Here is a 24,679-nt window from a genome sequence, read left to right as displayed (position 1 = left end):
TTTAAATTGTGATAACAGTTCATATACCATGAAATTCACCCTTTGAAAGTGTACAACTTGATGGTTTTTAGTATATTTTCTCTGTTGTGCAGCCATCACCACACTCTTAATTTCAGAACAGTTTATCACCCTGAAAAGAAACCCACCACCCATTAGCAGTCCGTCCCTATTTCCCTCTACCTTCCAGTCCTAGTCAGCAACTAATCTACTTTCTCCTTCTATGGATTTACTTCTTTTAAGTATTTCATATAAATGGAATCACACAATATGTGGCCTTCTGTGTCTGGTTTCTTTCACTTGGCATAATGTTTTCAAGGTCCATCCATGCTGAGCATGTATCAGCACTTCATTCCTTTCTATGGCTGAGTAATATTTCGTGGGTGAATATACTACATTTTTTTTAGTAATTCCCCTCCCAATTGATGGATATTTGGGGTGATTCTGCTGTTTGGCTCTTCTAAATAATGCTGCTATAAACATTTTTGTATAAGTTTTTGTGTGGACATATGTTTTCAGTTCTCTTGGGTTTAAATACCTAGGAGTGAAATTGTTGGTGCCCATTCGCAAATTAAGTTGTTTATTTTCTTTATATGGAGCTTTGAGATATATGAAGTTTTAAAGGTTGGATTTACAGGTGTGTGTATCTGTTAAATCATGCAACTCCAGGATAGTTATATACTTTAATTTTGATGTAGATTTAATGAAAGCTTTATAAAAACTTGATTGTCCAGTGTCTTCCGAATATAATATTATTATATCAGCTTGAAGAGCCAATTTGCTTTGATCTGAAGTGTTTAAAATATATAAAGTAAGCCCTTTAAATTATTTGATTGTATCTTAAACACTTCTTCAGATTTTACTTCTTCCTAGAATTCATTTAGTCACTTGTATGAATATTTATTGATATTGCCTTTTGAGTGTCAGGAATGATGCTAAGGTACTGAAATAAAATGTATGGGGAATAACAACATACAATTACGAACTGTAAAATGTTATAATTATTTTATGCTAGAGATGTGATTTTGTTAATATTTATATCTCTCTCCCTCTCCTTCTTCTCAAAATTCACATTACCCCTCCATTAAGGATTATTCAAGACACACATATAAACAAATCTCCCAGTTACATTAGGTACTTAAATAAATAAAGGTTGCTTCGAGGCCATCTGTTAATTTTTCTTTAGAGTGTGCATGATGTGGACTGTCACACTGTAAGTAACGGAGACGTGCCTGTCGTGTTGTTCCTTGCAGCATTGCTGACAGACAGAGTGCCTTGGAGGGTGAGCTGAGGACAGTGCAGGCCTCTCGCAGGGATCTGGAGAACTTCCTAAAGTGGATACAAGAAGCAGAAACCACAGTTAATGTGCTTGCGGATGCCTCTCAGCGGGAGAATGCTCTTCAGGACACTATCCTGGCCAGGGAGCTCACACAGCAGATGCAGGCAAGTGCACGGGAAACTGCGCCTTGTATTTTAATTTTTGCTGTGCTCTTTTGATCCATCTACATGCAAAATTTATTACCTTTCAAAGGTGAGGTTGTCACCTTATATTGGTATGAAATCCATGTTCTGCTATGAATAATTGGTTTCTGGAAATAAGATCTATAAAGTACTTTTACTTAATAATTGAGGAAAAAACACCTTGTTTTATGGGAGTAATAGTTTCTTATTTAGACTTACAGGCTCATAACTATTCTATTTTTCTGTTATTTTAAGCCCTATTACAGTTAGCCTTATTGAAACCTGAATGTTAAGGGCACTTCCTCTTAACAGGAAGTTGTTTCTTTCTCCATTATTATAAATACTTAATATAAAAGCTGCAAAGGCTTTGTGGCTTAGTATACAACCAAGAATATTAGGCTTGAGGGTATTACTTTTATGTCTTTAGCTTGATAACTATGATTGTGAATGCAGTCTGAGGTTCAAATTTTCTTCTACATGAAATGTGATAACACAAAGTCTTTCCTTTAAAAAAATATTTGAGGAACCTAATGAAGCATATCTGAATCTTTTTTTCTGCCCCCAAGTACACCTGCTTCAGTGCCCTTGAATTTCCCATTTTCTATGTTCAGAATGACCTACTCTTGCCCATCACAGGCCTTCTCACTTAGAACTTGGTTTTAAACCTATTTCCATGGAGAAGACTCCTTGTTTACCACAGTTTTACATCTGATTACTTCTTTATGCTGTGCCATTCTCACAGCATTTTGACAGTTATTATTTCTGATATGCTTGTGAACTCATGATCCATTGTCATCTGATGCCTGTCTCCTCTTCTAGTTGATCACATGGTTCTTCAAGGGCAGAGATTGCATTATTCCATATTGTTGCCTACGCAGAGCTCTGTGTGGACATTCTAAATAAATACTGACCACTGCCCTTGGACCCTAAAACTTCACCATTATGAAATTCAGTATGATGATTTTTCTGAACCCTTTCTTAGGAAATCTTTTCCCTTGAAACATCAGAATGTTCACAAATATGTGTGTGGGTCTGGTTGAAGGGTACAGAAGCTTTCTTGGAATTATTCTTACAAATTTTCTCTTAAGTTTGAAATTATTATCCTTAAAAAGTTATGAATTTTAAACAAAGACCCTTTTGGAGTAGACTTATTAATAACTTATTCCCATGCAAAAGACTGTTAGGGTGTTTTATGGTTGAATTCTCAAGATTAATTTAACAAAAATCTATGTTTACTTATACATTACTTCTTATTTCTTATTCATTGATTCATTACATAATACATTTGTGACTTGATAATGAGAGTGAGCAGGTAGGTAGCAAAGATCAATCTGCTCTTTTTTGTCTTTTTTCTCTTACCCTCTGGTGTCTTATGAGGTCACCATAAATGTTAATTGATAAAATTTTTAGCTATCATCTCATTTTTAGAGGGTTATACAGGGTTCTAAATGTGGGTATGTGCCAGAATATATTATTTTTTATGACTTAAACAACGATAAGCCTGACCTATTAATGTTCACAGATACTCAATTTATGTAATGATGTTAAACTCAAAACATACCCAGGCTATGCACTCGAGAAGGTAACAATTTTAGACAAAGAGCAAAGGAGGCTTGAAATGAGCCTTGTTTTAGCAGGTCTAAAACAAACCTGTTTTAGAGTTTAATAATGTCTTCCAATACATTTTATTCTGGGATATATTCTTACATAGCCAAAAAACTCTTCTCAATATTTAATGAATATTCAAATTGTGGAAGAAATACATGTACATAGAGATGTTTAAAATCTTTCTGAATAAAAATAACTAAGCACAGGATTACTTGTCTTATGGCAACCAGCATCAAGAAAGAAAGGTTGCTGACTAAAATACATTATAACACGAATGATAAATGCTTCTCAAAACTAATTTAGTGTTGCTAAAATAATCCATTTTGTCTCATAAGAAATATTAAAGAGGGCACTTATTAAGAGCCTATTAAAATCTATCTAAAGATAAACACATGCATTTGTTTATGTTTTGGATGTTTCACATTATGGTAGTTCACATGATTTTTCACTCCCTTGCTCCTTTGTTACATGCTGTTAATTTTAAAACGTTCTCTTCACTTTGTTAAAAAAAATCCTTGGCTTTGTTTTGGGCACCATATAGGTAGATGATTTTAAGAGACTTAGTACCATTTGCTGAGTATTTCTGAGGCAAAAGAATTTTAATTTTCCTTCGGGTTTTTGTATTAATGTCTCTACTTTTGTGTGAGTGAACAGTTAAAATGAAAACTTATTTGGAAATGGAAAGATATTTGTTGAAGAAAATGAATGTGGAAAAGCACCTGAAATTATAAAATAAATGTTCTGGTGGCATGGCGGTGGTGGTAGACATGTGTGTGTGAGAACGATGGACCCTGGCAAGTGTGTGCTCTGTGTGCAAGGGGTGTGTGTAGAACTGCTTACACAACACATTCTCTGATTGTACTTGCTTTGTGTCTCAACACAGCTGGATGCAGGGCCATGGTAATGTTTCATGAAAGTGAAGAAGTTTATTCTGTATTTGGTTTAAGGTGAATTTGGGTACATTTTGATAAAGCATAGTTTGGAAGCACAATGGAAGATGAAGATTAATTTCTGAGAGTATGCTGTGATACATGCCATTTCTGGTAAGGATGGATGATCACTTGGATTTACGGGTTTATGTTTCACTGCCCTGCTGCAAGGCACTTAGGTTTTTCTCCTCAGCAGAGGACTGTTGGCAAGAGAAAACCTGATCTTTTGGAGACAAAAGCTCCTGGAGAGCTGAGCAGTCCAGATCATAGAGGATCTTGTATGACTTGCTAAGTATTTCATATTTTAACCTGGTGGCAATGGGGAAAAGTCCTTGAAGCATATTAAGCAAGGGAGTGTTGCAGTGGGATTTGTATTTTATAGGAATCTAGCCAATGGCTTTATGGAGAGTGGGTTTGAACTGGGCAAGACTGACAGCCGAGCAGTCCGTTAGGACACTCTAGCCATCTGGTCAGAGGTGATAATGACTAGAAATGAGGCAGTGACAGGGGGAATACACCTAATGACTTGATAGTGGGCAGACTAAGGGCGGGAGAAGGGGTACTAACAAAGAAGACTGCCAGGTGGTGTTAGAATCTAAGATTGGGAATATAGGAAAAGAAGTCAGGGTAGCAGTGCACGTTAGTGCGGAGTGTGATGTGATGGTAAATTCCATTTTGACTATGATGAAATGAGGCATCTGAGTAACATCCAGGAGGAGATGCCTGCTATGCACTTGTCACTGTGGATCTGATTCAGATGAGAGAATTTGGCCAAAGATGCAGAAACTTTTTTTTTTTTTGCTTTTGAATGAAAGTCTATTATTGACTTCCCAGTCAGTTTATCTATTAATTCAAATGCATTTATTCTGAATTTTCATGCCCATATTCTAAGATATTATTATCATTTTAATTATATTTCAAAATACAAGCTTTACATTTTATCAGTGCCAGTTAATTAACATACTTCGATTCTTTCCTGGGTAAAATTCTGTTGCCCTGTTGCCTTTCTAGGGTTGCTGTTTTTGCTCTCTGCTTTGGGATTATTATGTTTTCATCTCCTGTGTTCTCTTTCAGCCTTTTTATTCTCTTTTCCATAGGTGCAGACTTTAATTATTTAGATCGTTTCAGATTTTCCCCGTACCCAGCTCCATACCCAGCATAGTGTTTGGGAGGTATTACCTGTACTGTGGAAACTTTACCTGCGGGTTTAGGGACAGGAATTACAACTTTTTTTTTTTTTTTTTTTTGATAACAGCTTTATTGGAATTTCACATACCATACAATCCATCCATTTAAGTTGTACAATTGAGTTGTTTTTACTATATTCTCAAGGTAGTGCAACCATCACCATAATCAAATTAGAACATTTTTGTCACTTCAAGAAGAAACCCTGTACCTCTTGGCTATCAATCCCCTATTGCCAGTTCTCCAATCCCTAAATAATCACTGATCTACTTCCTGTTTCTATACATTTGCCGAATAAATTGCTTTTTTTTTTTTTTTTTTTGCGGTACGCGGGCCTCTCACTGTTGTGGCCTCTCCCGTTGCGGAGCACAGGCTCCGGACGCGCAGGCTCAGCGGCCATGGCTCACAGGCCCAGCCGCTCCGCGACATGTGGGATCCTCCTGGACCGGGGCACGAACCCGTGTCCCCTGCATTGGCAGGCAGACTCACAACCAGTGCGCCAACAGGGAAGTCCGAAATTGCTATTTTTAATTACATCATTCATTGATAACCTCTTCCGATTTTGGCTTTATGTAGATAGTTTGACATCGTTAGCCTATCCAAAGGGAGGCAGTATAGGTTCTCAGTACAGAGCTGCAGGGAAAAAGTAGACAAGCAGAAGCCCACAAAAACACTGCTTGATAAACACAACCCTATAAGACCCAATTTAGGGCTTTAAGTCATGCTAAAATTGAAGGACTGAGAAGGCAGGAAAAGTAAAGAAGAGAAACAAATATTTTTAAATGCTGCATTTCTTTTAAAGAATCATGACAATAGTAGAGAAAGGTGAAAATGCAGACTTACCCAGGTTATTAATTTGAGCAGGACACTTATAATGGGAAACCTCTGGGTTCTATTTCTGGCTTTGCCCTTTGGCCCAGTCATTTAATCATTCTGGTTTATTTTGCTTATTTTCTAACAGTACTTTACCCCAATTGATATTTATGATGGTGTTCAAGTTGAAGTAGAAAATATTATCTGAAATGTATGCATATAAACATAAAACCCCAAAATTCTGTACTGAGTTTTTCTATCTATATGATCTCTCTCTCTCTCTCTCTCTCTCTCTCTCTCTCTCTCTCTCTCTCTCTCTATATATATATATATATATATATATATATATATACTGTCTTATATTTCTTACTCATAAAAGTAAAACAGCTTTATGGCAAATAAAATGAGATGAAGATTCCGTCTAAGGGGAAATGTGATAATTTGGGATGTTAGTAGTCAATTACAGACTTTGTTGTTTTTTTTTAACCTTACTGTTTAATTAGAGGAGTCTTAACCTAACATTGGAAATTCGATTTCTGATGGCTCTCCTCCTAAGCAGGCATCTGAGAGCCTGTAGATGACTCTGATTTTAGGGTATCTTAGGTAAAGCCACATACCCCCTGCAGGTCTTTTTTGTTTTGTTTTAGATGATCTTGTTCTGAGACCTGTGTGGAGGTGATTTATTAGCACTCAGCATCTGGGCTGATATCATTAGAGTCCAGTACCCTTCTGTTCTGCTCAAGATTTGTAATGGGCTCTATTCACTCATCCCACAGAACACAGCCAGAGCTGCATTTAGTCCGGGAATGAACGCATCCCTTTTTAGAGTGAGAGAGTGAATGCCACTCGATCGCTTAATATAAGCCCGCTACAAGGCATGCATCTCGGTGATGTGTTGAATCTCTGCTCCCAGGGGATGTCTGCTTTGTATCTGCAGCTTTAATGTTTCACTTAATATCCTTTTTGGCTACTGAGCGCACTCCTCGCCCGCAGCAGGCAGCGTTTTGGCTGCCCAACAACTTGCTTCATTGTCTGGCTGAGCAAGTACTGGCTGTGAGCATCTGCTGGGGGCTTTCTGGGTGGCGTTTGTGTATGTTTTTTAAATTGAGAAGAAGTTGAAGGAATACCAGCCTTCATTTGCCTAGCACCTAAGTCCCCTGTATTTTTCAAGTGCTTTCCTGGAAACGAGCATGCTCAGAGAACTGGCAAATCATTGTCCAGTGACCGGGAGGAAATGATCATTGCTCTTCATTTATAATGCAAATTCTGAGGTGTCTGCAGAAGTGTGGTAAACTTAAAATGATGGCTGTGGTGAGAACGTCTCTGCAGAAAGTTGTGGTTTTGTTACATCGTTTACAAAGGATGGCAGTTTCTTCTCCTCGATATCAGAAGCTCTGTAAGGTAACTGAGTGATTGAAAATGAGGATCTCTAGTGTCAGACAATTCTGCTGCTTCTCAGGATCTAAAATCTAATCTTTCAGGGTTCTTATCAAGGAAAGATTCCTTTTCTTAGTGACTGACTGTGAAAGCCATTAAAGTGAATTGCTTAATTAAATTTTGTTTAAGAATCAGGAACAAGTACTATTTTAGTGCATACTTTATTTTGCAATTGACAAAACCTTGGTTTTTGAGAAGGGCTAGTGAACTGTTCAGAGAAAATACAGCAAAACTACATTCATTAAGACCTGTTACCTCTGAGATAACTTGTGGTCTTAATAGTAAATGGCAAATTAATCTTAAGTAAATGTCAGTAAATTTTTAAAGAGTTTAAAATAATCTTTGAGTAGGTTACTCAAAAACTGTTCATCTCTCTATAGTTAATTGTTTATCAATTAAAAAAATTAAAACACATTTTAGAAACTACTGGACTTCATCTTATGGTAAAATATTCCCCATATTCTTGAATCTTCATATACTATAGTCAAACATGAAGAACTGAATTTTATTTGGACAGGTGGATTAAGTACACTCTCAGAAGGCAACTTGTTTGACAGTTGCAAATTTCAAATACTACGTCATCCTAAACATAAAACATTGAATGAGCTCCTATATTTTTTTTAAAAGTTAGCTATTATATTTTTGATCATTGTTTTGTTTTATTTAAACTAGGTTCATACTATCTCATTACTTTTGTCTGAAATTGGAGTGATTTAAGAAGGGAAGGGAGGAATTATAACTGGAATGCTAAAGCAATTTACCCAGCACTGCAGTACAATATTCTTGCTTCATTTCATGTTAGTACCATTCACAAGAATGTATCTTGTTGCCCTATTAGCTGCCCAAACTCATTTGTAATTGGAACAACTGTCTCTAGGACAATGTTATTTTTCTGATGTTATAAAATAGGACATGTCTGAGCACCTAGATCCTGCTTATTATATGGTAGTGGATTAGAGGGGAAAAGCAGAATTTTATTAACTGTATCATATATTCTTATTTCTTACAGTTTGGTCAATTAAATGTATTTCTGTCTGGAATCTTTTTTTTTTCTGAAAAGTTTTAGGAGACAGATTAAGGTAGTGGGCATTCTTTACAGAGATACTTAGAAGTGTTTTCATTTGCATAAGAAGTTAATTAAAACTTAATACAACTTAATTTATTCATTTGTAAGAATTCATAAATTATTTATTTTAATATGTTGTGTTTTGGTGCACTTTAGAGAATAAATTTATTCTGGTAAAATGTTTATGTAGTTCATGAACAAGCAGTTTTGATAATAGAGAAGAAAAGCTCATTCACTAATGCATGTTATTTTATCCTTTTAATCTACAGGTATGAATATATAAAACATCCTGTTTTATTAGCTGGATCATTTTTCTGATCCATTTGTATGCATACTTTCACAAAATTAGGTATTTTCCTCAACTCATGTGACCAAGGTATTAAGATAGTTTAAGGTGAAAAGCGGGAGTTAAAATACTGGAGAAGGTTGCTTAATTAGTTTCATAATCATACCCCAAATTAGCACAAGTTAAGTTAATGAAGTCATTGGATAAGTTAATTCCCAACAGAAATACTCTTTGGGCAGACTTCTTGAGATTTATAATTTCCTACAGAAACCATTAAATTTAAATGTTTGGAATTAAATGTTACTTTTTTCTCTTAGAAAATTAAAATTTGTATTATTCTCAGTTAAGATGTTATCTTTCACATTTCTTTTCTCAAAAGCAAGATTTACAACTATCCAGATAACGAAGTGAGAGATCTGTAATTCCAGTTCTTTCCAGCAGGTGTCAATATAAGGCAGTGATACATGAAATTTGGCTGAAGAACCAGAAATTTAAAATAGGAAGTGGCAAAATTACTATGAAATAAATATATTTTATTTGCTTGGTTATATTTTGAAAACTGATCTTAATTACTGAACTATATTAGGTCATATAACATGAATAAAAGTTTTAGTTGCAGAATTGCATATTAATTAACAGTTGCCATCTCAAATACTGACATGGGTAAAGTATCTATACCAACTGAAAGTATTTAACTGTATTTTAATTATCAGTAGTCTATGTGTAATACTTAAAAGTTTAAATAAGTTTGCTATTCATTTACTTTAAGACACTATAAATTCTTTTCCCCTTAAATTTTAAATGCTATCATGACTTTATCTCTCTATATACCGTCTACATTCTCTAAATTTAGTTTCTTAGAAAGGAAATGCTAAAGGTTCAGTGTTTCTTCATAAAAAGGTAGAGCAGTCTATTGTAAATACATTTACAGACTGAAATGAATGGGAAAAAGTGTTAGGAGGCATGACTATTTTAAATTCATATTTGTGTTTTGAAATCCAGTGTCTGTTAATATTTTATCCCCTTTTTTATTCCTCTTATAGGATCTCTGCTTTTACATATTATATGGAAATTCAGTCTTTCATCAGACTTTTTCCTCTGTGATACCTTATCTTTCTTTGCTTATGTTCATACATCTTTCGTCTATAGGAAAATAGCTTATGTATGACACAATTGGAAATTTGTGTTGAATATTCTCATTTTGTGTTTTTCTCCTGTACGTTTTGAAGATTAGGGAGGAATGAAAAGAGACACTTGGAATTTATAGCTCTTGGAGTTAAAATATCCTTTTCCCCTTCTCTTAACCTATTTACACTTTCACTTGTATTTTTTGCATTTAAAAATATTTCTTCCTGGTCATACATCCCATAAAATTTGACAGGGTACTGAAACATAAGTGCTGCTTACTTGAAGATATAATTAGCAGCATTGAAATTGCCCTGTTGACCTAAAATCACCTTATGTTGGATGCTAATTTTTCCAGATATGGTGTTGATTGCTTAGTTCCTTTAAAATATTAATGCTATAAAAATAATTTTTCTTCTAATAGAGCACAGTAAAAGCAAAGGTGAATGTAAATGATTAAAAAATAAAGATCACTAAATCTTTGCAGTAAAAGCTGAATAAATTTATGCTTTATAAGTGCCATTCTATTCCTTAGTGCCAGTTTTCATAAAAAATCTATTAATTGAGAACATGGTAAAAGCAGCTTTTTTGTAAAGTAGATTGAGATATAAGCCATTATAGAAAAATGAGAAAAATATAAAACTAGTGTTATAAATTGAATTCCTCATGATTTAAGCATTTAAAAATTTTTGATTTAAGTAATATAACTTCTATTTGCCTGCATATATATATATATACATAACTCACTTTAGCTTACATGGTTTTGATCACCTCCAAACCTTTTGATCAAGTAGTCCTATCAGTAAAAATACTTTAAATATATGTGTGTGTATACATATATATATATTCATATAAAAGTTATACATATATGCCATGGTAAGATTCCATGTTAAATATTAGTAGAGTGTAATTTTGTTCTTACTTTCTACTGTTCTCTTCTTGCACCCCAGTTGGTAGTCTTTTTCTCTCTATGTGGTATATACACACATTTTGGTGCTACTGATTCAGCCGTACAGTGAAACTCTGACTATTCTTAACCTAGTCTTCTGGAACACTCGGGCTTTCAGAACAGTGCTGATCTCAAAGTCATCCCTGAAAGACCATGTCTCCTGTGGTATCAGAGCAGCTGCCTCTGAGCACTCTGTGAACAGAGACCAGAAGATTCTACCCAGCAATCTGATTGACGGGTGATGTCTACAGAAGTCTTGCTGTGTGTGTGTGTGTGTGTGTGTCCCCGCATGTAGACAACAGAGAGCTATGTGGAGGCTTATGGTGCCGAAAAGCAAAGGTATATGATGACAAAGGCACATCATCTCTGAACAGATTTTCAGATTCACTGAAGAAGTATGTTTACATACCACTTTTCACCTACGTGTGTGGGTCCCCTTTATTTAGAGGTAGTTAAGGTTGATTATGTGTTTTTAAAGAAGACACAGAGTGGAATGGTGTTCTTCAAATGATTTACACCCCGTATAGTTAAATTTTATGCTTCCTCCCCCACTTTCCCTCCCTGTTTTTTTCTTGGAATATTCTGCATTCCTTGAATAATTAAATCCTTGAGTGTTCTAGGGCAATGGAACTTTACTTTGTCATGTTCTGAGTATTGAGATGTATATATTTGAAGGTCAACTCTCAGATTCCCTCAGTTTCTTTCCGTAATCAAATCACACACATATTGTTTGAACCATAGGAAAGGTCAGAGGTCTCTCGCCTGGAGGTAGAACTCCAGTTGATCACATGAGCACTGTCTCTTCTCGGTTGTGTGAGAAACAGTTTGGTTAGTTCAAAACATTTGTGAAGCCTGAGGTATTTAATGGAAAAAAAGTGCCAAATGTGGAAGGATTTGCCTACATCTCACCCGCCTCTATCGATGTCCTGGGTATGTTGCCTCAGGGCTGTATGGACACCTGGGCAGATTACTTCCCTTACTTTCACTCTGTTTCTGTGCTTTTTCAACGGGTTGAGATTACAGCTGAAAGTGAGACAGGTCAAGAGAGACAGTACCTACATCCCTACTTGTCATCAGATGTTTTCCTGTGACTTCTAAAAGCAGCAGCACTCTTTACATGACTCCCTGATCTCTGTTTTGCCACAGCTCCCCAAGTCAATGTGTATCTTAAAATTATTTTTTTAAAGATATCAAATTAACATTTTGTTAATCAGAAAACTCATGCTATCAGTGACTTTTAGCTAAAAGCAGTATCATCAGATATGATGTAATGGTTTTCCAATTAACTAAAAAAAATTGAAACCATTCTACAGGATTGCATTTTAAATAGCTTTTGAACAGCCAAGATATCATTATTTGTGTAAGTCTAGATATGTAATCTACAAATCAGGGACAGTCATTCTGACAGTGTTGGAATAGCATTATGGATATGGATAAAAGGTCTCCTTTACTTTTAGAGTATCTAAATTTGATAATTTGTGACTGAAATATTGATGACTTTTGTTTATGTAGGGTTAATGTTTATTAAATTTCAAGAGGAAATTTCCAAGTGGGATGCACTGCTAGGTTTTAAATGTACAGACATTATCCACTCCCTTTACTAGTGACTGTGAGCACTTCCAGCTTCTCTTAGTATATTTGCTAGTTTATTTTTAGCCCTTTAAAATAAGCAATTAGTAGAACTCCTATCATAGAGATAGGAAAATATAGAAAATTTCCTGCTATGGTAGCTTTCTCAGTTTCACAAAGTTTATTCAGTTCTGGGCAAGGTAAATGAGTCCAAATAATTAAAATCGGAAAGCATATGAAGTGCATCAGAGGGTTTCTTTTCATTTTTCTTCCTCTAGTTTGTTCAGTTCTGTGGAATTCTAGATTAATTTATAAAAAAGCTCACTTATAAAAGCAGACAGAATCTTTTAATGCTTAATAAATAATAGGCTGATATGAAAGTAGATCTAGATAAAGCTTAAGCAAGAATTTTGGAAAAACATCAAATGGAAGAACACACTGAACTGTTTCCACAATAGAGTATTTTACTTTTGCTTTAAGAAAATTGAAAGAGAAGTGGTTAAACACAGCAATAAAATAGCTGCAAGCTTCTGTGACTGAAAAAAGTCTTGTTACTGCTGATGTAATTTCTTTTTAGTTTTAGAGTGTTTTAGAATTTACAGAGTATTTTCTCATGTATTTTATCATCAACACATATGGTATTAGTTAATAATTACATGATTATCCTTAAGAGCTAGGTAGGAAAGAAATTTGTCAATATTCCCATTTAACAAGTGGAGAAGCAGATTTTGTAAATTGGCAGATTAAGAAATACGTCAGTAATTGCTCAGCTAGTATGTGGCACAACTTGAACTAAACATAGGTTTTTGGATTCCATTCAATGTCTCTTTACACTTAATTTCAGATAGTTTTAGGAATTATATACTGGACTAAAATGAGCTATGCATTTATCGAAGGTATAGAAAGAGAAATTAAGTAGTAGGTGTTTAATTCTAAATTATCTTTATGTACATTTCATTTTCAATTACCTTTATGTAAATTTCTAACAGTATCCTTTAGAGTCATGAGCTATAGAATCCTGGAGCAAGAGATGTTAGAAACCATTTGATGCATCCATTTCATTTTACAGATGAGGAAACAGATCATATATAATGGATATTTTATTGCTGCTAGTTTTGTGAGGTGGGGATATACTTGTTTTCTCCTAGAAGTTTAAGCAAAATGAAATATGTTCTTTTCAAAACTATTTTGATATTTGAGTTCTGGCTATATAATTTTAAGAGAACAAAGACTTTGTTCTAGTTTAAATTTGTACATTGGATGCTTTTTTAATGGGCTCATTCTGTAGATTTGAGAAGATGGATTCGTTCATTTAAATGCAAATTTTAGCATAGTTACTTTTAGTTTTTGATTCATAATTTAGAGTTTCTGTACCAAAAGTATTGAATTACGTATTCACTGAACCTACTTTTCTATACTCAAATATAGTTTTTGTAAATTATTATGTTTAAAAGGGCATAATAGCTCCTTAAAGATTAAATTAAAAAGCCAACTAATTTTCTAGACTGGATTTTTCTAATAAAATATATTTTTTTTGCAATTCAACTCAAAGATCATGAATTGAATGGCTGTCATGTGCCACAGGTACATGGTAAGCAGCATAAACAGAAACACAATGTTGCATTTTCCATGAAAAACAAGGAATTCAAATAACTTGTTCTGAAGCATTTTAATGGTTAAAAGAGTTGATGCTAGTCTAGAATTAGACTGTGTGAATTCACATAATCCTGGCTTTACTGCTTACCAATGAGGTGACATTGGGCAAGTCATTTAGCATCTCTGTGTCTCAGCTTCCTTTTCAGAAAATGGAGTTGTAATTAGTCTCTCTCTTTCAAAGGGTGGTTGTGAGAATTTTAAAACTTAAAAGTGTTATCATTTATAAAATGTTAAAAGAGAGCCTGGCACATAATAAATACCATGTGTGTTGGTTACTCAGAGTTGGTTATTATCACTATTACCATGATTGTTCCCACGCGTTGATGGTGTGTGGATCAAACGAGATGACCCATGTGATGTACCCAGCATAGTGCCTTGAACATAGAGATTTCCTAATTTCTCTGGGCATTGGGGTGTTATCATCGTCCTTGTTATCCTTATCGTTGAAGGAACCTTTAGACCTTAACAAAGAGGTTCACATTGCAGTTGTCCAGGGAACTTTTCCAAAAGCTTCATGCTCCATAGGTTTTGACTTGCTGGGTCTGAGGTGCAACTTGGGCCATCCCTGCTTTTAACAATGGGGTAGGAAAAAAATTTGACATTTTTCTGGTGTTATTTTCTCTGTTTGAGATTCATCTTGAAGAAGTGCAAGAAGAAGCTTCCCTTGACCAATAAGCTTGTGACAGAAACTCTTATAGGATGAGTATTCCCCAGTTTATGGGGGCTCTTCTAGATTATTGATTAGACTCCTAGACAGCAGCTAAAAATCTAGTTAGCACACAGTGAAACTGTTGTAATCCTAATTTCCATAAAACATTATATTAAAAAGATGTCCTGTTCCATTCCTGTAAACTGAACAAAGCAAAGGAAAGGTTATCTTTACTGTGACTGATACAGAAGGAAACAAACATGTTTGATTAGAAGAGAATGGAAAGAAATACAGAGACTCTTAAATGTATTCTCAACACTTTTAAGAGTTATTTTGATGCCTTCAATTTTGAGTCTAAATTTACCCCCCAAACATCTGAATTTACTATTCTTGGTATAGGTGTACTATTAGTTGTAACCTTTTACGTAAAGCTCTTGATACTTGGATAAAAAACAATGGAGGATAAGTTGTTTTACTTTTCTCAGGGCACTCTTTGCAAGAGTTTAAAGAGTTAGAGGGAAAGGGAATTTTTTTTGGTGGAAAAAACATTATCTAAGATCATATTTACTCAGGGTTCCGAATTTTAAAAGACCAAGATGTGTGTGCACCTACTGACATCTCTCATGCCAGTATGATTGTGATATGGAAGCACGGGAAGTATTGTTTGAAATTAGGTTTCCTTTGGAATTCTATAGTCTTCCTTTTAAACTTTACACACCATTAATGTTTTTCCATGCCATTAAACATTTTGTTATATTGTGATTTTTAAAATAGTGTAAATAAAAATTCTATTGAATGGCTGCAGGATAATTTATTTAAGGGATTCATTATGGTTAGATAATTAGCTTATTACCAATGTTCTCATGATAAATAATTCTGTGATGAACATTGTCATAAATCATTAAGACCATCCTGATTATCTCCTGGATATGTTTTTAGAATAGAATAACTGGATCAGTTGGACATTTAATGATGTTTGCTATATATTGCCAGATTTCCCTCTTGCAAGGTAATAGGTATTTACATGCCCACTAGCAGCTTGAATGCTAATTTCCTGTATCTTCCCAGAAAATATGTGATATCAATTAAAAATATTTTATGAAATTGTTAGAGGAAAAATGAAACCATGTTGTAGAATATAAACTAAAATATAGTGATGTTAACTGATCTGCTGAATTGTGGGAACAAGTAGTCTATTTCAAACTCTCTGAATTCCAGATACTGGGCTGGGAACCCAAACACTGTAATGTCTAAAATAGGATGTGAGAAATATCATATAATAAAGCTAAAAGCTGTTTGAACACAGAGAAAGAGAGTATATTTTAACTTGAAAATGTAAGAGAAGAGTTTATAGAAAAGGTAATACCTAATAGGGATCTTGAGAGTAGGGAGAGTTGAATAGACTAGAGAATTCTGGGAATAGACAACTCAGTGAGCAAAGACATAGGGCACAGAAGGGCGCTCTTTGTATTCCGTGAACACTGGGTACTTGTTTACCAGAAGTGGCTATGAAAATCACTCATTAACATTTTCATCTCAATAAAAAAACATTACTCTTTTGATTGCCAACTGTGTATGTCAGATCACTGACTTTTGACTGTTTCCACAATTTAGACCAGTTTTAATGAAAAAACATTTGTGAATATTGGAGATATTCAAACATGGAGAGCATTTCCAAGAAAGAATTCTAAAATGAAAAATTATATAATACTCATATCTTTGAAATAAGAACATAGTTCTTTTGAATGTCTTCTTTAAATGGAACAACCTTGCTTTGGATGTAAGTCATTTTGGTATGATAGTGACCAAAAAAGTTACACTTTTACTTGTAACTCAACTGATGAGAGAATGGCACAATTTTTCAAGCAAAAATGAAAATAATTCACAGTAGCTCTCTATCTAGTATTAATCTAAATTATAGATTTAAAAAACTTTAGAGTACATAGAAATGGTAGAAATTATTTAACTTGTTTTCTCATTTTATGTATGAGGAAACAATGCCTTAATATTTATGTAGAGCTTTATTCTTAATGTGCTTTAATATTTTATGCTGCGCAAGGTCACACAGCCAAGTGATACTTGGCTACATATTTAAGTTTCCAGGAGATTACTCTAGTGTCCATTACATTTTATGAGTTCTTATTTTTATAGAATTTATATTTAACTTTGCCTGGTATTAAAATTCACTGTGTATTTCTCTGTTTCACCTTCTGAATTACTGCCAATTTCTTGAATTTGGGGCCATATCTTATTTTAAAAGAGTGTTTTGAACAGAGCAAGTATTTATAAATGTTGAATAAATAACCCAAATTTCAATTTTTCCTTAGATTTACAATGTTATGATGATAAGTAAAAATGCTATACTTTGTCTCCTTTTTTTTTTAAATAGCTTTACTGAGATGTACAGTAATTCACATATAATGCACTCAAAGTGTACAATTCAGTGTTTTTTAGCATACTCACAGGGTTGTGCAACTACTACTGCAATGAAATTTTAGAACATGTTTGTCCTCCCACCAAAAAAGAAACCCCCTACCCATGAGAATTCTTTATTTCCTCCCCTCCGTTCTCCCAGCCCTAGGCAACCACTAATCTACTTGCTATCTTTACTGCTTTTTAACATTAGATTGGGAGTAAGAGTTTGAAAACATAAATGTTAGGTAAAAAGGGTGGAAAAATATTTCAAATTCATTATAAATTTACTGCTTTATCTTATAGAATTTGATAGTTTTGGGAGTGTTAATTATTGATAATAATTAAGACAGCTTTTGTTAAATAATTTGTAAACTTTATAGCACTTTTTGTTAAATAATTTGTAAACTTTAATTTGTGAACTATAAAATGTGTAATTTGTCTTTCATGTTAGTTCTTTAGAGTACAGTAAAAGTGAAGTATCATGACAAAAATGCTGAATTTGGAATCAGAAGACCTCAGTTTGATTGTTTTATTTGCTGTTTGATCTATTGTGATGCTTGAGTGCTGTATCAGTCCTCAGTCCCTAGACAGTGAGAATAATATACATTCCATTTACTTTAGAAAGGTAGTATAGGATCGATAAGTTAATGTTTATGAATTTGCTATACAGGGCTAGAGTATTACTAAATGGAAATATTAAAATTTCTGTAATTCCTTATTCTGTAAGCAAACAAAAGCAGTGACAGTATTTATTCACATGCTTCACTACTGTTGACTGCTGGAATCATTTTTGAAATAGTGAAAGAACAATGCTAGATAAAAACTTCTGTTTGGAGACTCTGGGAGGGGTCACGCCAAGGAGTACTTCCCAGAAATTCTGCTGCCAGTGTCCTTGTTGTCTCGGTGAGACACAGCCACACCCCACCTCTGCAGGAGACCCTCCAACACTAGCACTCGTGTGGATGAAAGGCTCTTGGTGCTCCAGCCAGGAGTCAGTGCTGTGCCTCTGAGGTGGCAGAGCCAACTTCAGGACACTGGTCCACAAGAGACCTCCCAGGTCCACGTAATATCAAATGGTGAAAATCTCCCAGAGATCTCCATCTCAACACCAAGACCCAGCTTCACTCAACGACCAGCAAGCTACAGCACTGGACACCCTATGCCAAACAACTACCGAAACAGGAACACAACCCTACCCATTAGCAGAGAGGCTGCCTAAAATAATAATAAGGCCACAGACACCCCAAAACACAACACCAGACGTGGACCTGCCCACCAGAAAGACAAGATCCAGCCTCATCCACCAGAACACAGGCACTAGTCCCCTCCACCAGGAAGCCTACACAACCCACTGAACCAACCTTAGCCACTGTCGGCAGACACCAAAAACAACGGGAACTACAAACCTTCAGCCTGCAAAAAGGAGACCCCAAACACAGTAAGATAAGCAAAATGAGAAGACAGAAAAAAACACAGCAGGTGAAGGAGCAAGGTAAAACTCACCAGGCCTAACAAATGAAGAGGAAATAGGCAGTCTACCTGGAAAAGAATTCAGAATAATGATAGTAAAGATGATCCAAAATCTTGGAAATAGAATACCCAAAATGCAAGAAACATTTCACAAGGACCTAGAAGAACTAAAGAGGAAACAAGCAACGATGAACAACACAATAAATTAAATAAAAAATACTCTAGAAGGGATCAATAGCAGAATAAGTGAGGCAGAAGAATGGATAAGTAACCTGGAAGATAAAATAGTGGAAATAACTACTGCAGAGCAGAATAAAGAAAAAAGAATGAAAAGAACTGAGGACAGGGCCTCCCTGGTGGCGCAAGTGGTTGAGAGTCCGCCTGCCGATGCAGGGGATACGGGTTCGTGCCCCGGTCTGGGAGGATCCCATATGCCGCGGAGCGGCTGGGCCCGTGAGCCATGGCCGCTGAGCCTGCGCGTCCGGAGCCTGTGCTCCGCAACGGGGGAGGCCACAACAGTGAGAGGCCCGCATACCGCAAAAAAAAAAAAAAAAAAAAAAAAAGAACTGAGGACAGTCTCAGAGACCTCTCAGACAACATTACACACACAAACATTCGAATTATAGGGGTCCCAGAAGAAGAAGAGAAAAAGAAAGGGACTGAAAATATTTGAAGAGATTATAGTTGAAAACTTCCCTAATATGGGAAAGGAAATAGTTAATCAAGTTCAGGAAGCACAGAGAGTCCCATACAGGATAAATCTAAGGAGAAACATGCCAAGAAACATATTAATCAAACTATCAAAAATTAAATACAAAGAAAACATATTACAAACAGCAAGGGGGAAACAACAAATAACACACAAGCGGATCCCCATAAGGTTAACAGCTGATCTTTCAGCAGAAACTCTGCAAGCCAGAAGGGAGTGGCAGGACATATTTAAAGTGATGAAGGAGAAAAACCTGCAACCAAGATTACTCTACCCAGCAAGGATCTCATTCAGATTTGATGGAGAAATTAAAACCTTTACAGACAAGCAAAAGCTGAGAGTGTTGAGCACCACCAAACCAGCTTTGCAACAAATGCTAAAGGATCTTCTCTAGGCGAGAAACACAACAGAAAGAAAAGACCTACAATACCAAACGCAAAATAATTAAGAAAATGGGAATAGGAACATACATACTGATAATTACCTTAAATGTTAATGGATTAAATGCTCCCACCAAAAGACAAAGACTGGCTGAATGGATACAAAAACAAGACCCATATATATGCTGTCTACAAGAGACCCACTTCAGACCTAGGGACACATACAGACTGAAAGTGAGGGAATGGAAAAAGATATTCCATGCAAATGGAAATCAAAAGAAAGCTGGAGTAGCAATTCTCATATCAGACAAAATGGACTTTAAAATAAAGACTATTAGAAGAGACAAAGAAAGACACTACATAATGATCGAGGGGTTGATCCAAGAAGAAGATATAACAATTGTTAATATTTATGCACCCAACATAGGAGCACCTCAATACATAAGGCAAATACTAACAGCCATAAAAGGGGAAATCGACAGTAACACATTCATAGTAGGGGACTTTAACACCCCACTTTCACCAATGGACAGATCATCCAAAATGAAAATAAATAAGGAAACACAAGCTTTAAATGATACATTAAACAAGATGGACTTTATCGATATTTATAGGACATTCCATCCAAGAATGACAGAATACATATTTTTCTCAAGTGCTCATGGAACATTCTCCAGGATAGATCATATCTTGGGTCACAAATCAAGCCTTGGTAAATTTAAGAAAATTGAAATTGTATCAAGTATCTTTTCCGACCACAATGCTGTGAGACTAGATATCAATTACAGGAAAACATCTGTAAAAAATACAAACACATGGAGGCTAAACAATACACTACTTAATAACCAAGTGCTCACTGAAGAAATCAAAGAGGAAATAAAAAAATACCTAGAAACAAATGTTAATGGAGACATGATGACCCAAAACCTATGGGATGCAGCAAAAGCAGTTCTAAGAGGGAAGTTTATAACAATACAGTCCTACCTTAAGAAACAGGAAACATCTCGAGTAAACAACCTAACCTTGCACCTAAAGCAATTAGAGAAAGTAGAGCAAAAAATCCCCAAAGTTAGCAGAAGGAAAGCAATCATAAAGATCAGATCAGAAATAAATGAAAAAGAAATGAAGGAAACGATAGCAAAGATCAATATAACTAAAAGCTGTTTTTTTGTGAAGATAAACAAAATTCTTAAACCATTAGCCAGACTCATCAAGAAAAAAATGGAGAAGACTCAAATCAATAGAATTAGAAATCAAAAAGGAAAAGTAACAACTGACACTGCAGAAAAACAAAGGATCATGAGAGATAACTACAAGCAACTCTATGCCAAAAATGGACAACCTGGAAGAAATGGACAAATTCTTAGAAATGCACAACCTGCCGAGACTGAACCAGGAAGAAATAGAAAATATGAACAGACCAATCACAAGCACTGAAACTGACACTGTGATTAAAAATCTTCCAACAAACAAAAGCCCAGGCCAAGATGGCTTCACAGGCGAATTCTATCAAACACTTAGAGAAGAGCTAACGCCTATCCTTCTCAAACTCTTCCAAAATATAGCAGAAGGAGGAACACTCCCAAACTCATCCTATGAGGCCACCATCACCCTGATACCAAAACCAGATAAAGATTTCACAAAGAAAGAAAACTACAGGCCAATATCACTGATGAACATAGATGCAAAAATCCTCAACAAAATACTAGCAAACTGAACCCAACAGCACATTAAAAGGATCATACACCATGAACAATTGGGGTTTATTCCAGGAATGCAAGGATTCTTCAATATACGCAAATCAATCAACGTGATACACCATATTAACAAATTGAAGGAGAAAAACCATATGATCATCTCAATAGAGAAAATTTTCGACAAAATTCAACACCCATTTATGATAAAAACCCTGCAGAAAGTAGGCATAGAGGGAACTTTCCTCAACATAATGAAGGCCATATATGACAAACCCACAGCCAACATCTTCCTCAATGGTGAAAAACTGAAACCATTTCCACTGAGATCAGGAACAAGACAAGGTGCCCAGTCTCACCACTATTATTCAACATATTTTTGGAAGTTTTAGCCACAGCAATCAGAGAAGAAAAAGAAATAAAAGGAATCCAAATCAGGAAAGGAGACGTAAAACTGTCACTGTTTGCAGATGACATGATACTCTACATAGAGAATCCTAAAGATGCTACCAGAAAACTACTAGAGCTAATCAATGAATTTGGTAAAGTAGCAGGATACAAAATTAATGCACAGAAATCTCTGGCACTCCTATACACTAATGGTGAAAAATATGAACGTGAAATTAAGAAAACACTCCCATTTACCATTGCAACAAAAAGAATAAAATATCTAGGAATAAACCTACCTAAGGAGACAAAAGATCTGTATGCAGAAAATTATAAGACACTGATGAAAGAAATTAAAGATGATACAAATAGATGGAGAGATATACCATGTTCTTGGATTGGAAGAATCAACATTGTGAAAATGACTCTACTACCCAAAGCAATCTACAGATTCAATGCAATCCCTATCAAACTACCAATGGCATTTTCCACAGAACTAAAACAAAAATTTCACAATTTGTATGGAAGCACAAAAGACCCCAAATAGCCAAAGCAATCTTGAGAAAGAAAAACAGAGCTGGAGGAATCAGGCTCCCTGACTTCAGACTATACTACAAAGCTACAGTAATCAAGACAGTATGGTAGTGGCACAAAAACAGAAATACAGATCAATGGAACAGGATAGAAAGCCCAGAGATAAACCCACGCACATATGGTCACCTTATCTTTGTTAAAGGAGGCAAGAATATACAGTGGAGAAAAGACAGCCTCTTCAATAAGTGGTGTTGGGAAAACTGGACAGCTACATGTAAAAGAAAGAAATTAGAACACTTCCTAACACCATACAAAAAAATAAACTCAAAATGGACTAAAGACCTAAATGTAAGGCCAGACACTATGAAACTCTTAGAGGAAAACATAGGCAGAACACTCTATGACATAAATCATAGCAAGATCCTTTTTGACCCATCTCCTAGAGAAATGGAAATAAAACCAAAATTAAAGAAATGGGACCTAATGAAACTTAAAAGCTTTTGCACAGCAAAGGAAACCATAAACAAGACCAAAAGACAACCCTCAGAATGGGAGAAAATATTTGCAAATGAAGCAACTGACAAAGGATTAATCTCCAAGATTTACAAGCAGCTCATGAAGCTCAATAACAAAAAAACAAACAACCCAATCGAAAACTGGGGAGAAGACCTAAATAGACATTTCTCCAAAGAAGATATACAGACTGCCAACAAACACATGAAAGGATGCTCAACATCATTAATCATTAGAGAAATGCAAATCAAAACTACAATGAGATATCATCTCACACTGGTCGGAATGGCCATCATCAAAAAATCTAGAAACAATAAATGCTGTAGAGGGTGTGGAGGAAAGGGAACAGCCTTGCACTCTTGGTGGGAATGTAAATTGATACAGCCACTATGGAGAACAGTATGGAGGTTCCTTAAAAAACTAAAAATAGAACTACCATACGACCCAACAATCCCACTACTGGACATATACCCTGAGAAACCATAATTCAAAAACCGTCATGTACCAAAATGTTCATTGCAGCTCTATTTACAATAGCCAGGACATGGAAGCAACCTAAGTGTCCATCATCAGATGAATGGATAAAGAGGATGTGGCCATATATAAAATGGAATATTACTCAGCCATAAAAAGAAACAAAATGTAGATATTTGTAGTGAGGTGGATGGACCTAGAGTCTGTCATACGAGTGAAGTAAGTCAGAAAGAGAAACAAATACCGTATGCTAACACATATATATGGAATCTAAGAAAAGAAAAAAAAAAAGGTCATGAAGAACCTAGGGGTAAGAAGGGAATAAAGACACAGACCTACTAGAGAATGGACTTGAGGATATGGGGAGGGAGAAGGGTAAGCTGTGACAAAGTGAGAGAGTGGCATGGACATATATACACTACCAAACGTAAAATAGATAGCTAGTGGGAAGCAGCCGCATAGCACAGGGAGCTTGTGGTTTGTGACCTCCTAGAGGGGTGGGAGGGAGGGAGACGCAAGAGGGAAGAGATATGGGAACATATGTATATGTATAACTGATTCACTTAGTTATAAAGCAGAAACTAACACACCATTGTAAAGCAATTTTACTCCAATAAAGATCTTAAAAAATAAAACTTGTATTTAGAAATAGGGTTATGTAACCTCACTTGTAGAGAAGTTTATCTTTCACTCTTCCTCCTTATTTTAACTGAAATATGTTTTAAGTAAGGTTTACTACTGCGTTATTTCTTAATGACAGAATTTGATGATTGTTTTTCACTTTCATTTTTGTACTTTTCTGTATTACATAAAATCTTGGTAACATGTAAAAAAAAAAAAAGCTTCTGTTTGTCTCAACTTAGGCGGCAGAATGTTGAATACCAACCACCACATATCTTTCTGCACTGCAGGGTCATTTCATTTTTCTTACTTTCTAGGGCACCAAGCCAGCTTCCATATTAAGATACGTTCTCTGCCAGCAAAGTCATACTATTTCCAACTTAGATTCACATTGGAGCTACATGAAAGGGACCATGTCTTCTGAGCAGGACTAGCGGGCCCTGAGGCAGCAGTTATCTAGTCAAAAGAAATATTCTGAAATTTCTATTTAATCCAGAATTAGGGCAGCCATTATTTTTATAATCTACACATTATCTCAGATGCTGGTGGGCACAGGTAAGATTTGGGGAGGCTTGAGGAAGATCTTTCTTGAATTTCAATAATTAAACTTTCTGATGATTCTCAGATGATTTTTGCCTAATCTCTATTTTGAGAGTGAGGTTTTGATAGGTACTGAATAACTTGAATTAATGACTGAGTGCTATTTTGCATTAATATTTGAAACAAATCCTAGGTTCTTCATTACATAGCTT

The 24,679-nt window shown here is 35.3% G+C and overlaps 1 protein-coding gene across 5 annotated transcripts in view; it reads left to right on the top strand.

Annotated features, from left to right (window-relative positions):
- UTRN (utrophin) overlaps positions 1-24,679 on the top strand; it is a 533,820-nt gene that overhangs the window by 276,367 nt on the left and 232,774 nt on the right. For all 5 annotated transcript variants that reach the window (XM_060114636.1, XM_060114635.1, XM_060114639.1 and 2 more), the window contains one exon: positions 1,251-1,440. In XM_060114636.1, coding sequence (XP_059970619.1) covers positions 1,251-1,440 — 190 coding nt within the window. The remainder of the gene's footprint in view (positions 1-1,250; positions 1,441-24,679) is intronic.

The sequence above is a fragment of the Mesoplodon densirostris genome, chromosome 12, assembly GCF_025265405.1.
Source record: "Mesoplodon densirostris isolate mMesDen1 chromosome 12, mMesDen1 primary haplotype, whole genome shotgun sequence".
In the NCBI taxonomy this organism is placed as follows: domain Eukaryota; kingdom Metazoa; phylum Chordata; class Mammalia; order Artiodactyla; family Ziphiidae; genus Mesoplodon; species Mesoplodon densirostris.
Note: the sequence above shows the minus strand (reverse complement) of the source record. Positions and strands in the feature narration are given on the sequence as shown.